The following is a 17938-nucleotide window of genomic DNA, read 5'->3' as shown; positions in this document are numbered from 1 at the left end:
CCTAAACTCGAAAGGATGGCACTCCATCTCCATCTCTGCAGCTCGTTTTCAGGCCAGGAACTTGTGTTGGGCCGTCGTTGGAAACACTCCTTCCCCAAGAAGACCACCCAATCACCCAATCAATTGTCGATATCGTGTGGAACTTTTCCTTTCTCTAACACCAAGGTCTGTTTCTACTTTCTGTTAAAAAAGAAAGTTTTAGATTTCTCCGCTTTGCTCAAGGCCGTTTGCTTGCTTTCTTCAGCTGAAATCAAATGCGTACTAGATAGAAGAAGATATCATTATTAGCATTAGAGTAGTGTTCTGATTTGGTGCTTCTTCTGTGTGGTATTGTTTGGAATCTTTGCAGTTCCGCAGGCCTTACACTAGCGTGATGATCGTCCCGACGGGTGTTGGAGCTTCCATTGGTGGATTTGCTGGCGACGCTCTCCCCGTCGCTCGAACCCTCGCTTCCGTTGTCGATTGCCTCATTTCACACCCTAATGTATGACCTCTCTCTCTCTCCCTCTCTCCCTCTCTCGGCATGCTCTAACTTCAGTGATGGAATGGCTTCCGTCACTGGAACACGTATGGTATCCAGGTTTGCATTCACAATCAAACTATATAGACATTGGGCAGTTGTTGTCCGCCCCAGTTCAGGTCGTTCAGGGATCTGGTTCTATAATATACTCTGCTCCGGTTTTTTCAAATATCCCATAATAGTATAACTGTTGTAGTTAACCTGCTATTGTCAAGGCCAATCACATCGATGATTAAACTGTTGACCACATCGTTTTGTGCAGAATTTAGTTATCAATTTCTTTTGAGTTCAAACTTCACCCACTGGAAAGAAGTAAAACTTACAGGTGCTTAATGCAGCAATGCTCTACTGGCCCTTGCCGAATGTGCTATACGTGGAAGGTCACGCACTTGATCGGTTCGCACAAGGGTCTTGGGCACTCCAACCCATCCACCGAAATAAGGTTTGCTTCATCCTTCTGACTGTAATAACCGTCTTCACTTCATGCCATGCGCTTATCCCAAATTGCATGACATGTAGCATGTAATCAGATCCAAATTTATGACATGAAGCAGGTGGGTCTGGTGCTTGATGCTGGAATAGAGGAGGAGCTACGAATTCGCCACTTGCAAGTAGCTGATGCAACAAGGGCTTCCCTTGGATTGCCTGTTGTGGAGTATGTTGTCACTGACACACCTCTACAGGTATCTTCTTCTTGCCTTCGAATTGGGATTTCCCCTAAAAAGCGTAATACAGTATGTAGCTCATAATCTTGTTGACATTTCATTCATGTTAGAAACTACCATTATTTTTGAAAGTCATTTATTTGTGAAATGTATAATAGTCTGAAGATTCTCTAGGGTGTATGCCATGCCCGCTATGTAATAATGCTTGAGCCAAATATTTAATTTTATTACTGCTTTAAATTTGAAATGTTAACACTGTACATTTTCCAATTTGATTTTAACTGAAAGGTACTTACTCTTAGAGGTTCTGTACTGGACTCTGAATGTAAAACATAAGCAATGCCGTGTCTCCCTTCCTTCATTACTGAGTTGTTTTACAAATGGATTATGCTATTTTCAATACCAATATGTTTTAAGAGCTTGCAAGCATCCGTGGACCATGAAGATTTGTATGGTTAGGCTCCTCTTGCAGGCTAAGTTCTAAAATCTTTAGCAGGTTGAGAAATGGGTTGATCATAGGTCCGGCCAATCAACGGGAAGGATTCGGCATCCTGATTCACTTTTGAGGGCTGTACATACTTTAGTCAACCACTCGCAAGTAAATGCAATTGCAGTTGTGGGACGCTTTCCAGATGATGATGTCAAAGAGATGGAAGACTATCGACAGGGAAAGGTGTGGCACAGAATATTTAATGATTATTTCTCACTTGGTTACTTGTCTATTTTGGAAGATAGCATCTCCATAACCATTCCTTTGAAATGTTTACAAAGATCTTGAATTAGCATAGCTGTATAATATGATCCAATAATTTCTGACAAATATCTATGGGCTTACTCATTTCTTTTTCTTGGGGGGGGGGGGGGCGATTGCCATGTGTTAACAAAACAGGAATTTCGTGAATGGCTTGAATGATCAATGAGATCAGTCAAGCTCTCTATTTATAGTAATAATAATAAAAGAGATTACACAGGGAAACATTGTTCATGATACTGTTCACGTGAATAGTGTCACAGCCCAAATTACAATTCTACCATTGTTCAAAAGTACATAAATAAAATACCAAAAACACCCTTATAATATCGGGTAACACATCTCAACACTCCCCTTCAAGTTGGGGCATAGATATCACACATGCCCAACTTGACTAGACTAGGATAAAACAACTTCCCACTCAATCCTTTGGTGAAGACATCAGCCAGTTGATCTCTAGACTTCACAAAAGGGATACAAATCTGCCCACTCTCTAACTTCTCCTTGATGAAGTGTCTGTCAATTTCCACATGTTTGGTACGGTCATGCTTGCACTGGATTGTGGGCAATGCTAATTCTTGCTTTGTTGTCACAAGACAACATCATTGGAAGATGAAGCGAACCACGGATATCAAGGAGTAAACTCGAAGCCACGGTAACTCACATATGCCCTGGGCCATAGCACGGAATTCACAAAGCATAGATCTTGCCACAACATTTTGCTTTTACTCCGCCATGTGACCGATTTCCTCCAACAAAAGTACAATAGCCGGAGGTAGATTTCTGTCGTGGTTACCACCCCGATCTGTAAGCCTCAATGCGAAAGATGGTCATGAGGAGACAAAAGGATCCCCTTTCCTGGAGTTGACTTCAAGTAATGGAGAATACGAAGAACAACAGCCATGTGAGTGGAATAAGGATCATGCATGAACTGGCTCACAAGACTCACAAGAATGGCAATATCCGTGCGGTGTGGGAGAGATAAATCACTGCGCACCAATCGTTGATATCTGCCCTTATCAACAGGTTCACCATCCTTCTCTTGCAGACGGGTAGTAGCTTCCAAGGGAGTGTCACAAGGATGACAACCAAGCAAACCAGTCTCGGATAGTAAATCTAGAACATACTTTCTCTGAGAGAGAAAGATGCCTTTTGGAGAACGGGCAACTTCAATCCCAAGAAAATATCTTAGCTATCCTAGATCTTTTATGTCAAATTCCCGTCCCAAGAAAGCCTTCAGGTGAGAAACTTCATCTGTATCATTACTAGTCACAACTATGTCATCAACATAAACTATGAGAAGAGGGACCTTTTCTCCCTTTCGCTTGATGAACAGAGTGTGATCAGCATTACTCTGTTTGTATCCACAGGAGACCATGGCTTTATGAAACCTACCAAACCATGCCCGTGGAGATTGCTTCAACCCATAGAGTGCCCTTTTGAGCCTACAAACTTTCCCATGGGTCTTGTTAGAGGAAAAACCCGGAGGAACATCCATATAAACCTCCTCTTCCAACTCCCAATGAAGAAATGCATTTTTTACATCCAACTACTGTAGGTCCCAGCCAAAGTTGACAGCACAAAACAGTAAGACCCGGACAGTGTTCAACTTTGCAACAGGGGAAAATGTCTCCTGGTAGCCAATCCCATAAGTCTGAGTGAAGTCTCTGGCTACAAGCCTGGCTTTATATCTATCCACTGTTCCATCTGGCTTCTGCTTGACAACAAATACCCATTTGCACCCAACTGGTTTCTTACCCGAAGGAAGAACAACTAGCTCCCATGTCTCATTTTTAAGTAAGGCCGTCATTTCTTCCATCATGGTTGCTTTCCACTTTGGATCTGCAATCGCCTCTTGCCATTTCTGAGGAATAGAAACAGAGGAAAGAGAAGAAACAAATGCACGATAGGAAGGAGATAAAGCATCATAGGAAACAACATTGGAGATGGGGTGTTGGGTGCATGACCTAACGCCTTTACAAACAACGATAGGTAAGTCAAGGGAAGGATCCTTACTAGATGATGTAGCAGGGTCTGGATCTGGATCAAGTCCAGACGATTGTGGAGGTGGTATGGTAGTGGTGGTAGTCTCAACTTGTCCTGTGCGCTCCCGGGTATATACCTTATCAACAAGGATTTGATTTACTGGTCTACGCTCCCTCAGAATAGGAGCCACTGTAGGAGCTGAAGTTACAGAGGGCTCCCCTTGAATAGAAGCCGGAAGAATAGCAGACACATCTTCAAAACCCTGATCCTGCTCCCCCTAAAGAGGTGTCTGGGAATAATATGACAAGGACTCATGGAAGACAATATCCATGGAGACAAAAGTACGACGAGAAGGTGGATGGTAACACTTGTATCCTTTCTGGGTCGCAGAATAGCCCAGAAAAATACACCGAATGCTCCGTGGATCAAATTTCCCATGAGGATGATGATTGCGGACATAGCAAACACAACCAAAAACTTTGGGGGGAACCACAAAGGAGGAGGAACCCTGGAGGAGATTAACGGGGGGACAATCATCAAGGACACGGGTAGGCATACGGTTGATGAGATAAGCAGTGGTAAGAATGGCATTACCCCAGTAGTGAGAAGGAACCTGCCGTGCAAACATAATGGCCCGGGCTACCTCAAGGAGATGTCTATTTTTCCTTTCAGCAACCCCATTCTGGGCAGGGGTGTCAACATAGCTGGTCTGATGGACAATACCATGTGCAGCCAAATAAAGTTGGAACTGACCCTCTATGTACTCTCTGTCATTATCACTGCGTAAAATGCGCAAGGTGGCATTGAATTAGGTCTGAACCATACGATGAAATAACTGAAAACAGCGGAAGACCTCAGTTTTATGGCTCATCATGTACACCCAAGTGGCACGAGTATAACAATCAATAAACGAGACAAACCATCGATGACCAAAAAGGGAAGTACAACGGGCAGGGCCCCACACATCAGAATGAACCAAAGCAAAAGGAGACTCACTTCTTTTATTTAATGAAGAATAACTGGAACGAGTCTGTTTGGCCAAAACACAAGCCTCACATAAAAACTCATTCCTATTACAATTCTTAATCAAGCGAGGAAACAAAAGAGATAAAGTACTAAGGGATGGATGACCAAGTCGACAGTGCCAGAGATGAAGGTCAGGGAACGAGGTGGACTGTAAATGATGAGCTGTAGAGGAAGCCGAATGCAAAGTAGAAGGCTGACCCGGTCAAGTAAGTAGAGACCACCCTGCATCTTACCACCCCCAATCGTGTGCTTCGTCTCCAGATCCTGTATGACACAATGAGAAGGGAAAAAAGTCAGTTTGCAGTTCAGATCTCTAGTTAGATTACTAATAGAGAGAAGGTTGGTAGAAAAGGACGGAACATGCAAAACAGATTTTAATGAAAAGGTAGGTGAGCAGCGTATGGAACCCTTCCCATTAATAGGAGAAAGGGAACCATTAGCTACTTGAACACTGTCTTTGCCAGAAGATGGAGAATAAAGATGAAATACATGGGAGGAGCCAGTCATGTGGTCAGTGGCACCGAAATCTATAATCCAAGGACTGGATACAGCCGATGCACACAAACTATTGACTGGAGTACCTAAGGCAAAATTAGAACCAGGAGGGGCAGCAGGTGCAGATGCCGTAGTGGAGGCAGCGGAAGAGGCCTGTAGCATGCGACGGAAAGCTAGGAGTTCATCCTGAGTAAGCCCAATGTCAGATGAAGGGGCAGCAACAGCAGTAGTAGGAGAATCAGCCATATGAGCCTTGGGCTTAAACTTCCCATGGGCTTTCTTTTCCTCAAAATCAGCAGACGTCCCATGGAGCTTCCAGCATTGAGCCTTAGTATGATAGAGCTTGTTGCAGTGTTCACACTTGACAGGACCTTTAGGGACAGCAGTACCACCATCAATAGTGGTAAGAGAAGGAGTACTGGAAGCAACTTGCAAGGCGGATCGATCAATAGTAGAGGAATGCAGCATAGCAGCCCGACGAGATTCCTCATTATGAACCAAGGCAAAGGCCTGCTCAAGGGATGGAAAAGGGGACTGCCCAAGTACTTGCACCCGAATAGGATCAAACTCCATATTTAGTCTAGCCAAAAAATCATAGACACGTATTTTGTCAACATGTTTGCGATAGGCAACCAGATCAGTAGCAATAGAGGGCTGATAGTCGGAGTAATGATCCAATTGTTGCCACATGTTCTTGAGGGCAGCATAGTATTTGGAGACAAAAAGCTCCTGTTGGGTAGTGGCATTAGCCTTCTTTCTAATCTCATAGACCTGTGCATCATTCCCCGTGCGACCATTAGTCTCTTTGGCACCATTCCAGATAGTATGGGCTGTGTCCAGTAGAAGAAAATTATCTGAGATATCCCCCTGCATAGAATGGATCAAGTAGGACATCACCATTGCATCATTAGATAACCACTTGTTGAGCTGAGAACCCTCTTCCACTGGTTTAGTTGTTGTCCCAAGAAGATGGCCAGTGAGGCCACGGCTAGTTACTGTCAAATAGGTAGACCGAGACCACTTCAGGCAGTTAGAGCCATCAAGTTTGATTGGGGCAGCAAGGGGAAGAAAATCAGGCCAGGGCTGGCCACCAATGCCAGAAGAGGCCGAAGAAGAATCTGAACCAGTCATTGCAGCAGGTAACCAATCTTCAATGAAGCAGCAAACAGCCAAAAAATATCCAAAAAAAAAATTCTGGAATCGACCCCCAATAGAAGAGGGCTGTATTGGAGCAAAAAATCTCAGATATGTAGGCTGGGAATGATGTCGAATGAAGGCAGCAAGGGTGCCAATCAGATGCAGCAGGAACCAGCAACCCAACCCCAAGATCGATTAATGTCAGGGTTTTGAAAAAACCCCTAAGAAGAGAGATCGATAAGGGGCTGGGGTCTTCAACCAATCTGATGAAGTGAAGAGGGGCTGAGAACAATATCAAATAAAGATCCCACAATAGAAGATGCAGCCGAAATAGATGTAGAGGCCTGATCTCCAAAAAAAATAGGAATCTTCAAATCGCAGACAATTCTTCAGCTCCACTTGATCCAAAAAAAAGGCATAAAAAAGGAGGTATGTTGGGGCAGCAGCTAGATCATTACGATCACCTCAGTAGTGCTGCTCTGATGGGAGAAGAAGAACCAAAAGAAAGGAAGAAAGAAGAAGGGAAGAAGCTCGATGGAGGGGAGGAGAAAAAAAATCGAAGGGAGGGAGGTGGGTTTTGAAAACCTAGATCAGAGTGTATTTGGCTCTGATGCCATGTTAACAAAGCAGGAATTTCGTGAATAGCTTGAATGATCAATGAGATTAGTCAAGCTCTCTATTTATAGTAATAATAATAAAAGAGATTACACAGGGTAACACTGTTCACGTGAACAGTATCACAGCCCAAATTACAATTCTACCCTTGTTCAAAAGTACATAATAAAGCATAAATAAAATACCAAAAATACGCTTATAATATCGGGTAACACATCTCAACAACATGACCTCCTGCTCTTTGACTTGCCATTTTCTGTGGGCTTTGTACTCATATGGTTGGAAGCAAAGGGAAATGAAGGGAAGTGGAATTAGTTCAAGAATGAAAATGGAAATTTTTGTAATCATGACTGTATGTCTAACTTCAAGTCTTATCAAATATGCCAATTAAGCTTCTCAATTAGAATCTCTATTTTCCAATTCAAATCCATGGAATTTGATTGAGATGTGACGATTAATTACTAGAATTAGAAATTTGTTAGGTTCATTATGCATTCATTGTTGGTAATGATTATAAAAGTTTCCATTTTATTTACATTATATTTTCATTTCCCTTTCCTTCATTTCACTTGCAACCAGATGCTGCTTCAAACAACATCTGGATAGAAGAATGTCATCTTAAATTTTCATAGATTCATTGTTGACTTGTTAGTTGTTACACCAGCCACTGCTTTTGGTGTTACTTTCTTTTTGTTTTTGGTTCTTCAGGGAATAGACTTATTGGCAGGAGTTGAGGCAGTTATAAGTCATCTAATCGTGAAGGAATTCCAGATCCCTTGTGCACATGCTCCTGCATTATCACCTCTTCCTCTCACTTTATCTTTGTGCCCAAGATCAGCTGCTGAGGAGGTCAGCGATAACTTCTACTTTTGAAAAAAAAGAAGTCTTCAGTAATTGACAAATAAACTCATACTTTCAAATCTTAGTGATTGATTATTATATTTGTTGTGTACAAAATTTCTCTTAAGACAAATCAGGTTAGCTACTTGTGATCGTTGCTGTAAATATAAAATGCTTGTATCCTAAAGTAAATTTCTCTTAAGACAAATCAGCTTAGCTACTAGAGATTGTTGCTGTAAATATAAAATGCTTTTATCCTAAAGGTTACTTGTATATCTTCCTGGGATTTTATTTATGATTTTGAGTGTTGCTCTTGGCGAAGCGGGGGTAAGGCTGCGTACATTTGTCCCTCCCAGACCCTGCAGTAGCGGGAGCCTCGTGCACGGGGACGCTCTTTTTTAGTGTTGCTCTTGAATGTATGATGTTTCATTTCTTCCCCTTTCAAACTACTCCTATTGTCCTAGTCTTATTATACTGTTATTTGTCATTTATTTTTCAAAATGATATCTAGGCAATCAAACCATCAAGGAGTACCTCGACAAACTTATATTTTGCCAACACAGAGAGTCCATTAATTATTTTCTATCCATAGACCTGTTTTTGATTTTAGAGGTACCATTGAAGGTAACAGAATACCCTAGTAGAATTATTATACCATGCCTTTAAAATATTATTTATCAAAACATGTCAATACAATTACTTCAGGATTATAAGCTTTAAATGTGGACCAAAACTTGGTGATGAAGATCAAAGCATCAAGAAGAAAAGGACCAAAATAAAATTTCGGGATAAAGTTATTGTTCATGAGTTACTACTGTTCATGTGAACAGTGGTGTGGGCCCCATAGGGACGGCTGAAGTGGAAGATTAGATGCTGCTGATATCATAACTTTGGTTGCTATTTTGTTTAGTTTCTAATTTGGTTGCTTAGTCATCGACCTAGTTAGATTCTATTTTGGTGTAGATCTAGTTTCTATTTTGTTAGTTATTTGGTTCTAAGTTTAATTTAGGCAAGTATTAGTTAGATGGAGATTTGTTTCCACTTTTATCTTTTCTTATTGTACAAAGAATTCCCTAGCTTATGCAGGAATTCTTTTCCTTTTCTATTACTTTCTATTTTTATAATTTCAGCAAGCCTATTTAATTGTATGAGCCATAGAGCTCTGGCCACAAATGTTTGAATGAAAAGAGCTTTGCTTTGTGCAAGAAATCCCTGTGAGATGCAGTAAGGTGAGAGGCCTTGGGTCAGATGTCCTTGTCTGAGAGAGACTACCTATCTTCTTCTTCCTTTTCTTCTCTCCCTTCCAGCTTACTGTTGTTACTATTTTCCTGCAACTGCAACCGGCAATTACAGAGACTATCGTGGCCATCAGTCTCTTCTTTTATCACTGTTGTTTATCTGTTAAAGAAGGATTCAACTGTCCCATCAACAGGGCTTGATATTGGGGGAGATATACTGTCTGCAGCACCTTTGTTATGAACTTTCTGGACAGTAGACTTCCATGGTTATTTACATCTCATCTAACCAGTATAATGAGTCCAGGTTTTGGTATGATCTTACCCTAGTCCTAGACTTCATTCGGTTGTAGTTTCTTGTTCATCCAAAGGCTGGATCTTCCTGAGGTATACAGTTTCTAAATCTGAACCTTTACCTTTTATTTTTGAACCTCTAGTATATCTCAAGATCTAGCCATTAACCTTGGCTGGAATTTTGAAGTGTTAATCCTTCCTATGTACCCTACCTTCTCCTAGAAGGATCTTCCCCTTTGAGTCATTTAGTTGCTATTTCGTGATACTATTTTATTCCTGGGTTGGAGTCTTCTGTATTCTGCCGGCAGCATTAATTTATTTGCCGTTTGCTCACTGTGGTTGGGTATTCATGACTGTACCTTGTATCAGAACTGAGGCTATATAAGTGTCACAAATCCCTAATTTATTAGCATGTTGTTGGGACTAGTATACATTGTTCTGCTGCTGGGATATGTTGGATTGATTGCCTTTGATGTATGTGTCCATCAAACCCAATTTAATTATTACATTTTCATATTCATGTACTTGTTGTGATTATTCTGATAATGTGCAATTGCCCACTTTTATTGTTACTAATTCACAACTATGGACAGATTTGGACACTCTGTTCTAGGGTTGCAACATTGTATATTTCCCTTATAGGGATTAGCATGGAAATATAAATGTGGGCATTTAATTGTGTTGAATACTGATCCAATGAAATTCCCAATTTGATTTACCGCCATTGTCTTCGCAAGGGGAATTTCCAGTAGTTGCTTTTTTTTTTTTCGGTACCTGAGAGGCATTTTCTACTGCATTTATATTTCATGCAATTGTTGTGATCCAATGGTTGATGTCTACCGACAGAACTGACTACACACCAGATGCTCATTGTATGGTGTATATGCGTGAATGTGGGCGTTCCTTAATAAGGTTTCACACCCCGATAGGATGAACATCCAAGTTGTGAGTGATTGAATAATGATCGATCGGAATCTGGGGCCTCGGTAATATTAGTTTAATATTATTATTTGAAAGGAGTTTCAAATAATTTTGGTTGATCATTGGTCTTAACACTCACGGTTTGTTCAATAGTGCATTTGCAATTTTGGCGGATCATTTGATTCCATGCTTGTGAGGGCGCATTGTGGATGTTGGTAGTGGGGAGAAAATGTAATGAAATTATCTACCACAGGGGGTTTTTAGGTTACACCTTTTGTAAAGATGTCTTTTTATGCAATTAAGGATAACTTAAAGGCTACCTTTTAGGATCACATCACATGGCATGATCTTGATTGTTAGATTGTAATCTCCTAATTAGGGCTTTTCAATTTAAGAGAAACTTGACTCAAACCCTAAAATTGCAGTACAATTTTTGTCAACACAATATTCTCTTTGAGAAGAGAAAGAGAAGAGAGTCTTCTTCTTTCTCAAGCTTGGGTTTTGCCATTAGAGTTGGAGATCATTCAGTGATTGCATCATTGTGCTGCATTCCTTTGGAGGAATGTGCCTCTAGTGTGTTCTAGGTATCCTATTCATCCCAATGTTGATTCGTTATCACATGTGTTCATTGAGATCCTGTTATCGCAATTTTTGTTATGTACCTAGTACCATACCGCTTCGGTTGCCACCAACAGGATAGGTGTTGTGACCTGCTGTTTTTTTAGTGTCTGGGATCCTATTGTGGGACTGGTTCCTAATTGACTTACTGGGAACTGGTTCTACATTATTGGTATCAGAATTATGGAGGGACAGTGGAGCCACTGATGACTGGACGACATCGATGGTTGTTGCTAACTACCTACGATTGAAGGATGATCATGCAGATCGGATTCACCATCACTACCAAACTCATGGGCAAGTGTTTTTCAAGATGGGGGGAAGTTGATGTAGTTCAAAAGAACAAGAAGGCCAATAGCACACCAGACCATCAAATTTGACCAAAAATGGACCAATGTGTAATTTTGAGTGTCCAATGGGTTGTATGGTCCATGGGCTTTATATTTTTGGGTTTACTTTTGTAATGGCCCAATTCTATAAGCCCATATATTAGGGATTTAAATCCTATACGGGATTAAGTAGTTATTTTCTATTTTCTGTTTCTTAGTAATACAAAAGGAAAAGAATCCCTGAACAAAATAAAATTCAGGAAAAAGTTACTGTTCACATAAACAGTGGTGTGGACCCCAAACGGCTGAAGTGGAAGATTAGATGCTGCTGATTTCACATCTTTAGTAGCTATTATGTTTAGTTTAATTTGGTTGCTTAGTTATTGACCAAGTTAGATTTTAGTTATCTTCTATTTTGGCATAGATCTAGTTTCTATTTTGTTAGTTTTGATTCTAAAGTTTGAATTAGGCAAGTATTATTTAGGTGGAGATTTGTTTCCACTTTTATCTTTTTTTGTTGTACAAGGAATTCCATAGCTTGCGCAGGGATTCTTTTCCTTTTCAATTATTTTCTATTTTTGTAATTTCAGCAAGCCTATTTAATTGTATGAGCCAAGCTGTAGCCACGAATTTATGAATGAAAAGAGCTTGGCTTTGCACAAGAAATCCCTGTGAGATGCAGTAAGGTGAGAGGCCTTGGGTGAGACGCCCTAGTCCGAGAGAGACTAACTATCTTCTTCTCTCCCATCAATCTTACTATTGTTACTATTTTCCTGCAACTGCAACCAGCAATTACAGAGAGTATTGTGGCCATCGGTCTCTTCTTTTGTCACTGTTGAAGGATTCCACTGTCCCATCAATAGGGCTTGATATCGGGGAAGATATACTGTCTGCGGCACCTTTGTTCTGAACTTTCTGGACAGCAGACTTCCATGGTTATTTACATCACGTCTAACCAGTAGAATGAGCCTAGGTTTTGGTATGATCTTACCCTAGTCCTAGACTTCATTCGGTTGTAGTTTCTTGTTCATCCAAAGGCTGGATCTTCCTGAGGTATACAGTTTCTAAATCTGAACCTTTACCTTCTATTTTTGAATCTCTAGTTTATCTCAAGATCTAGCCATTAACATTGGCTGGAATTTTGAAGTGTTAATCCCTCCTAGGTACCCTACCTTCAACTAAAACGATCTTCCCATCTGAGTCATCTAGTTGCTATTTTGGGATACTATTTTATTCCTGGGTTTGAGTCTTCTGTATTCTGCCGACAGCGTTAATTTATCTTGCCGTTTGCTCGCTGTGGTTGGGTATTTCATAACTGTACCTTGTATCAGACCTGAGGCAATGTAATGTCATAATTCCTAATTTATTAGCATGTTGTTGGGGCTGGTTTCTAATGTTCTGCTTCTGGGATAGGTGTTATGACCTGCTGTTTTGTCATTGCCTGGGATCCTACTGTGGGACTGGTTCCTAGTTAGACTTACTGGGAACTGGTTCTACATTACTTAGCCATTGTAGTCTGAATGTCTGTTTCAGTTGCAGCTTCGTATATTCAGGGATATACCAAGTACAACCTTCCCCGTTCTATCCCTATAGCTTCAGACCTCTAGGAGTCCAGAAAAGTGTTGGTCCATGTAGATCATACATTTAAGCTAATGATGACAGTAACCAAGCAGGTCATGTGACTTCTGCGGTAAAATGTCTCTTCTTGTGGCACACCTAATTGTAATTCATCAAACATATAACTAACTCCGCTAGATGCAATCGTGATCCTATTTTTGTTAGAGAGCAAAATTCATACCTTTCTAAACAGATAAACGTAAGATGTGATGATGGATTATGAGAATACGAGTCAAATAATATATGCTGTTATGGTCAGGATAGAGTTGGGAAGACCATGCTGACAACGTAAACAATAATCTCCAAATGAATGAGGTTCTAGTTTAGATGACTTTGGTGCACATTCACCACTAGAAATAGAATGTATGCCAAAAAAAGAATGCTGGGCTGTATATTTTTACACTTTAGACTGTTTCAAGCATTAGTACTATGCTGGACTGTCTGTTTTATGCTAGTACCATACTAGTTTCTTTAAATTTGATTGCAATGAGCAATGAACAATGAACTGATCCAGGGGGGGGGGGGTTTGACAGTGATGAACTTCGAACATTTCACCCATGTGCTCTGTCTCTGTGTGTGTGGATGGGTGGGTGGTCTGGTGATGAAAACGGGTAAAAGCATTGCCAATTGCCTCTTTCCAGCCTTGTTTTTGAGGCTAAGACTTAAGAGTAATCTCTATGGATGTTTCAGGGATTACTTTGAAGGTCTTGCTTGTCCCATGCCATACGTCAAGGATTAAATATTTTTCAGGAGACTTCTTTCTTTTCCTTTTGGGTTGGGGGGGGGGGGGGAGTTGTGGCTACCAACTGGGGAATCGTATGGTCTTTCTAAGAGCTCGTATTTCTCTCCAATATTTTTTTGTGATCTCAATTAAATTTGTTCCCACTATTTATTAAAAGTAACTGATGTGCAATTATCACCATGTGTGGTGAGAAACTTTTCTTTACTTTATTTTGGTCGATCTAAAAAACTAGATTAACATACACTTGTGGAAACACAAAATCAGAAAGCTTGAAAATTGTATGAAACTATGTAGAGAATCACGAAGACCTAAAACCATGAAAGCATAAGAGAAGCTGCAGGATAAAGTTTAAGAAAAAAGTTTGATCCCTAACATGTTTTGGTCTAAATTTCTCCAAATTCTGTGGATGATACTTTTGCTCTTTGTTTGTCTTTTCTTAGTCATTTCTTTTAACATGGCTGATGATTATAAACCAAATAAAGCTGTTTTTGGATCTTTGGTGTCAAATCCCAGGTTTGCCTAATTTAATAGCTGAATCAGCAACAGACGGCAATATAGAAACGACTAACTTACCTTCTTTACTTACCGATTGGACTCCTGCAACTGATAAGGATTAAAAGGTCGGCATAATTGTAGAGTTCAACCTTGAAGTGCAGCAACTGTCTAATCATCTTTGCTCTCTAGATCCCACATCCACTTTGATCTACCTAAATTAATTTCCCATCTTAAACTTGCATGTGTTTAACTCTCAGGAATCTGATACAAACCTGTAAAACATTGAATGGAAAATATATGGTCAATGATACTACTTTCTCTAATTACAGCAGACAATCCAATAGTGTGATGTGGATCTTTCTGGAGTACTGTAGGTTTGAATGTTTTATTAAGATTTCTCTCTTAACAATATTTTCTGTGTGTAACAGATAGGGTATACCTTCTTGCCATGTGTGCTTGCTGGATTATGTAATGCACCTCAGTATGTAGCCAAGGATTCTGGAACCTTGGGGCAAGGATGCATATTAGCAAGTGATGTTGACAGTGTAGTTATTCCAATTGATGCATGTGGAGGGGAGGGTACTCTTGCTTTTGCAAGAAGCTTAAGACATAAGGTGAATTCATTTGGTTTGATATGCCAGTGTTTGTCTTCCTATATCTGTGTTCGGCAAAATTATTAAAATGTTCGACCCAGCTTATTTTCCGTTCTTTTTTTTTTTTTTTCTCTTTCTTTTTGGGATGTAGTAGCAGTACAACTTGTTTCCAGTTGATTCTCCACATTCCTCATTTTACATTGAATGAATCATGTTCAACACTTCAACCACCAGTTTATAACATGGAAAGAGTAACTCTGATTTTGTACAGCCACTAATAATTGCTGTTGAGGAGAACCAAACAGTCCTTGATGATACACCTGATAAACTTGGGATCAAGGCGGTATGTATAGCATCTCTTGCCAGCCATTTCTTCCTGATGTATCTGTGCTCTTCTGTTTGATTCGTTAGGCATTTGAATATGTTGGAGAAATGGAATTCCATTTGCAGGTCAAGGTCTCAAATTATTGGGAGGCTGTAGGAGTCATTGCAGCTCATAAGGCAGGGGTAGACCCAAATTCTTTGCGGAGGAATGGAATTAATAACATTAGGCTGTCTTCTGTCTCCCCTTGTAATGGTTATTTAGCATCAAATACAGTATAAATTTCTTGATGACTGTTCTTTTTTTTTTTTTATACTTTGATGCTGCCATTTATAATCACGATTCTTTTTACATTGTTAGTAATTGAGAAATAAAAAGTGTGGTTTCTATGCAATTGCTAATTCACAAGATACTGATTTAGATATATCCTGAAAAAATTGTTTAAAATAGTGGTCTGGTAACATTATTAAAGAAGATGAGAAATACCTGAAGCTTTAAATTTGTATTCTTACTGAATTGAGATTTTATTGCCAGTTTTCAATTGAGAGACGGAAAATAAAAAAAAATTGTGCAAAGTTCCACTTCCACCTCCTTCAGTTTATATTAGTCTGAAGATACAACCATACCCCCTTCCCCCTCCCTGAAGCAAAGTATATTTTTATTTGAAAGCCAGGTGCTTGGGAACTACATGGAAACAGAATCTCAAAATCTTGTCATTGTATGGGACAGTTTCGTGGATGGTGGCCTGAACTAAATCTGCAGGCACCCAGTTCTGTCACATGGAAGCTCAGATGGGTTAGCACAAATGTGGAAGACAAAGCTGAAGTGGAGTTGAAGGGAATGTGGAACGGTAGAGGAGTGCCAAACCTTCATCTTGGTCTTGGGTTGTGCAGAGAATTGAGAATCCCTCTTTTCTTAGTTGGGGGTTAGATAATGCTCTGAAAAAGTCTGCATAGATGGACTCTCAGTAGTGCACAGTCGTGTTGGTGAGCAACAAACAAGGGGCAGGTTCGTGGGCTCTCTTTTGTACTTCTTTTTAACAGTTTTTTGTTTAGTTCTTTTGATAGCTTCTATTCTATCCTATTCTATAACATGTTTTATTTTCAGAAAGGGTTTACATTGGTGTTCTTTTGTTTATTTGAGAGGGATATGGCTCTGGACAGAGGTTTGTGCAGGTCTTTTGTATCCTGTATTTGCCTCTTTTGAATAGAAGGGTATCCAGGCATTTAAGATGCAATTTTCTGATGCTATCTTAATGACCTTGATTTGTTGGGCATCATGGGAAGAGTGTGAGTTGAGGAGAGAATATTTTTACCAGATCAATTTTTTTGGGTGGGGGGGCGGGGGCGGGGGCGGATGTTGGGGTTCCACATGGAAGGTGGAAAACATATTATCACATTGGCTATGAATGGGGAATGTAAAGGGTTAATAGACACCCTCTTCTTAATGGCTAATTTTTGAGAACGAGTTCTATACAAATCCCATTGTGGAGGGCCAAACTTGGGAAAGGCAGGGCATGGGGGTCCGGTGTGATCTTAGAATGGTCTCGTGTGAAAGAAGAGATAAGAAAGATCTCAATAATTTTAGTCTGGAGGGGGAAATTGTTGCCCTTTGACATGAAAGATGAAAAAAAAATCCCACATATACTGAGGACCAATTTTGCACTAAGTCCTTATCCTATGAGGGGGTGAGGAGTTGAAACTGCAGAGAGGACGGCTGAACTGTCGTTTGCATAACAAACAAAAAACAAGCCACCGACTTTACCTGCTGAGGGCACTGGTATGGTGGCACTTTCCTGAGTGGTTTGACACGAAGCACAGTGTTCTTGCCTTCTTGGTTGCTTACTTGCTTTAGTTATTTTCCACGTGTTTTGTTGACAGTAAAGTTCTGTAAACTTTATTATGTCACATCTATTAATGTTGTAAAGTTCCTTCCGATATGGGGCAGCTCTTTTGAAACGATTAAGGGAAGGGGATCGAAATTTTTGTTTTGTTCAGCTTTTTGTTGGAGAGAGAGAGAGAGAGAGAGAGTAGATTTGGTTAGCTAAGCAGGGCCATGGCCCCAAATCTAAACAACCTCTAAACAACCTTGGTGCTTGCCGAATAATTATCATCTCCAATTCGTTGTGTGCTTTAATTTCTTTCAATTCCTTAGAACGGAAATGATCACCCCATCTCATCTTGGACAGTGTGTTCGAGCAGGGGGTAGGTTGATCATTTCCACTCTTATGTGAGGAATTGGAGGAATTGGAGCGGGCAGCAAATTAGAGGGGATAACGATTCGATGCTTGCCATCCCTAAATGAAGTCTAGGCAAGGGTTTTAAACTCAGAATTGGGTATTGAATCGGTTTTTGTCAGTCATATTCCCCCATGTTTGAAAACCCGAAATCTGATAAAAAACTTGGGATGAATCCACTCTGGAATGTTTAGAATCAATATCAATAACAACATATTTTGATCCGAGTTGGCTGATTTGACCAATTTGATTCTGATTTTTTGAAACAATGAGGGTAGCTCTTCTTGATCCTCAATAGTTGTATTTCAATTATAATTTTACAATCCCTCAAGACCCTTTTGGAATTTATGTAAAAAAATAGAAAATTTGAAGATCAAAATTCGTCTCATTAGCAGATTTGGAGAGTTCCTTTGGCACAAATGTCACGTTGGAAACTAGATAGAGCTGAAATTTTATGGAGAGGTGGACCCAAAGGTCCTTTGTTTAGGTATCAAGTTTCAA

At 40.2% G+C, this 17938-nt stretch overlaps 1 protein-coding gene across 3 annotated transcripts; it reads left to right on the top strand.

Annotated features, from left to right (window-relative positions):
• LOC122652806 (uncharacterized lipoprotein syc1174_c-like) lies at positions 1-15586 on the top strand. 3 transcript variants are annotated; one of them, XM_043846667.1, is made up of 9 exons: positions 1-165; positions 350-484; positions 846-962; positions 1075-1203; positions 1682-1858; positions 7904-8044; positions 14715-14900; positions 15151-15222; positions 15330-15586. In XM_043846667.1, exons 1-9 carry the CDS (start codon positions 16-18, stop codon positions 15480-15482), a joined length of 1260 nt encoding a protein of 419 aa, XP_043702602.1. In that variant the 5' UTR covers positions 1-15; the 3' UTR covers positions 15483-15586. The 3 variants fall into 3 exon arrangements, with proteins under 3 accessions (XP_043702602.1, XP_043702600.1, XP_043702603.1); XM_043846665.1 differs by having other exon boundaries at positions 1072-1203; XM_043846668.1 differs by lacking the exon at positions 7904-8044 and having other exon boundaries at positions 1072-1203.
• The last annotated feature ends 2352 nt before the right edge of the window (positions 15587-17938 follow it).

The sequence above is a fragment of the Telopea speciosissima genome, chromosome 2 (genome assembly GCF_018873765.1).
Source record: "Telopea speciosissima isolate NSW1024214 ecotype Mountain lineage chromosome 2, Tspe_v1, whole genome shotgun sequence".
Lineage (NCBI taxonomy): Eukaryota > Viridiplantae > Streptophyta > Magnoliopsida > Proteales > Proteaceae > Telopea > Telopea speciosissima.
The sequence above is the reverse complement of the archived record's forward strand: the minus strand, read 5'-3'. Positions and strand labels throughout refer to the sequence as shown.

Excerpts from the sequence above, each read along its gene's own strand:
- LOC122652806 (XM_043846665.1), top strand. The coding sequence starts at position 16 with ATGGCACTCCATCTCCATCTCTGCAGCTCGTTTTCAGGCCAGGAACTT. Across the intron at positions 8,045-14,714 it reads CAAGATCAGCTGCTGAGGAG|ATAGGGTATACCTTCTTGCC; the intron begins GTCAGCGATAAC and ends TGTGTGTAACAG. Across the intron at positions 14,901-15,150 it reads CAAGAAGCTTAAGACATAAG|CCACTAATAATTGCTGTTGA; the intron begins GTGAATTCATTT and ends GATTTTGTACAG.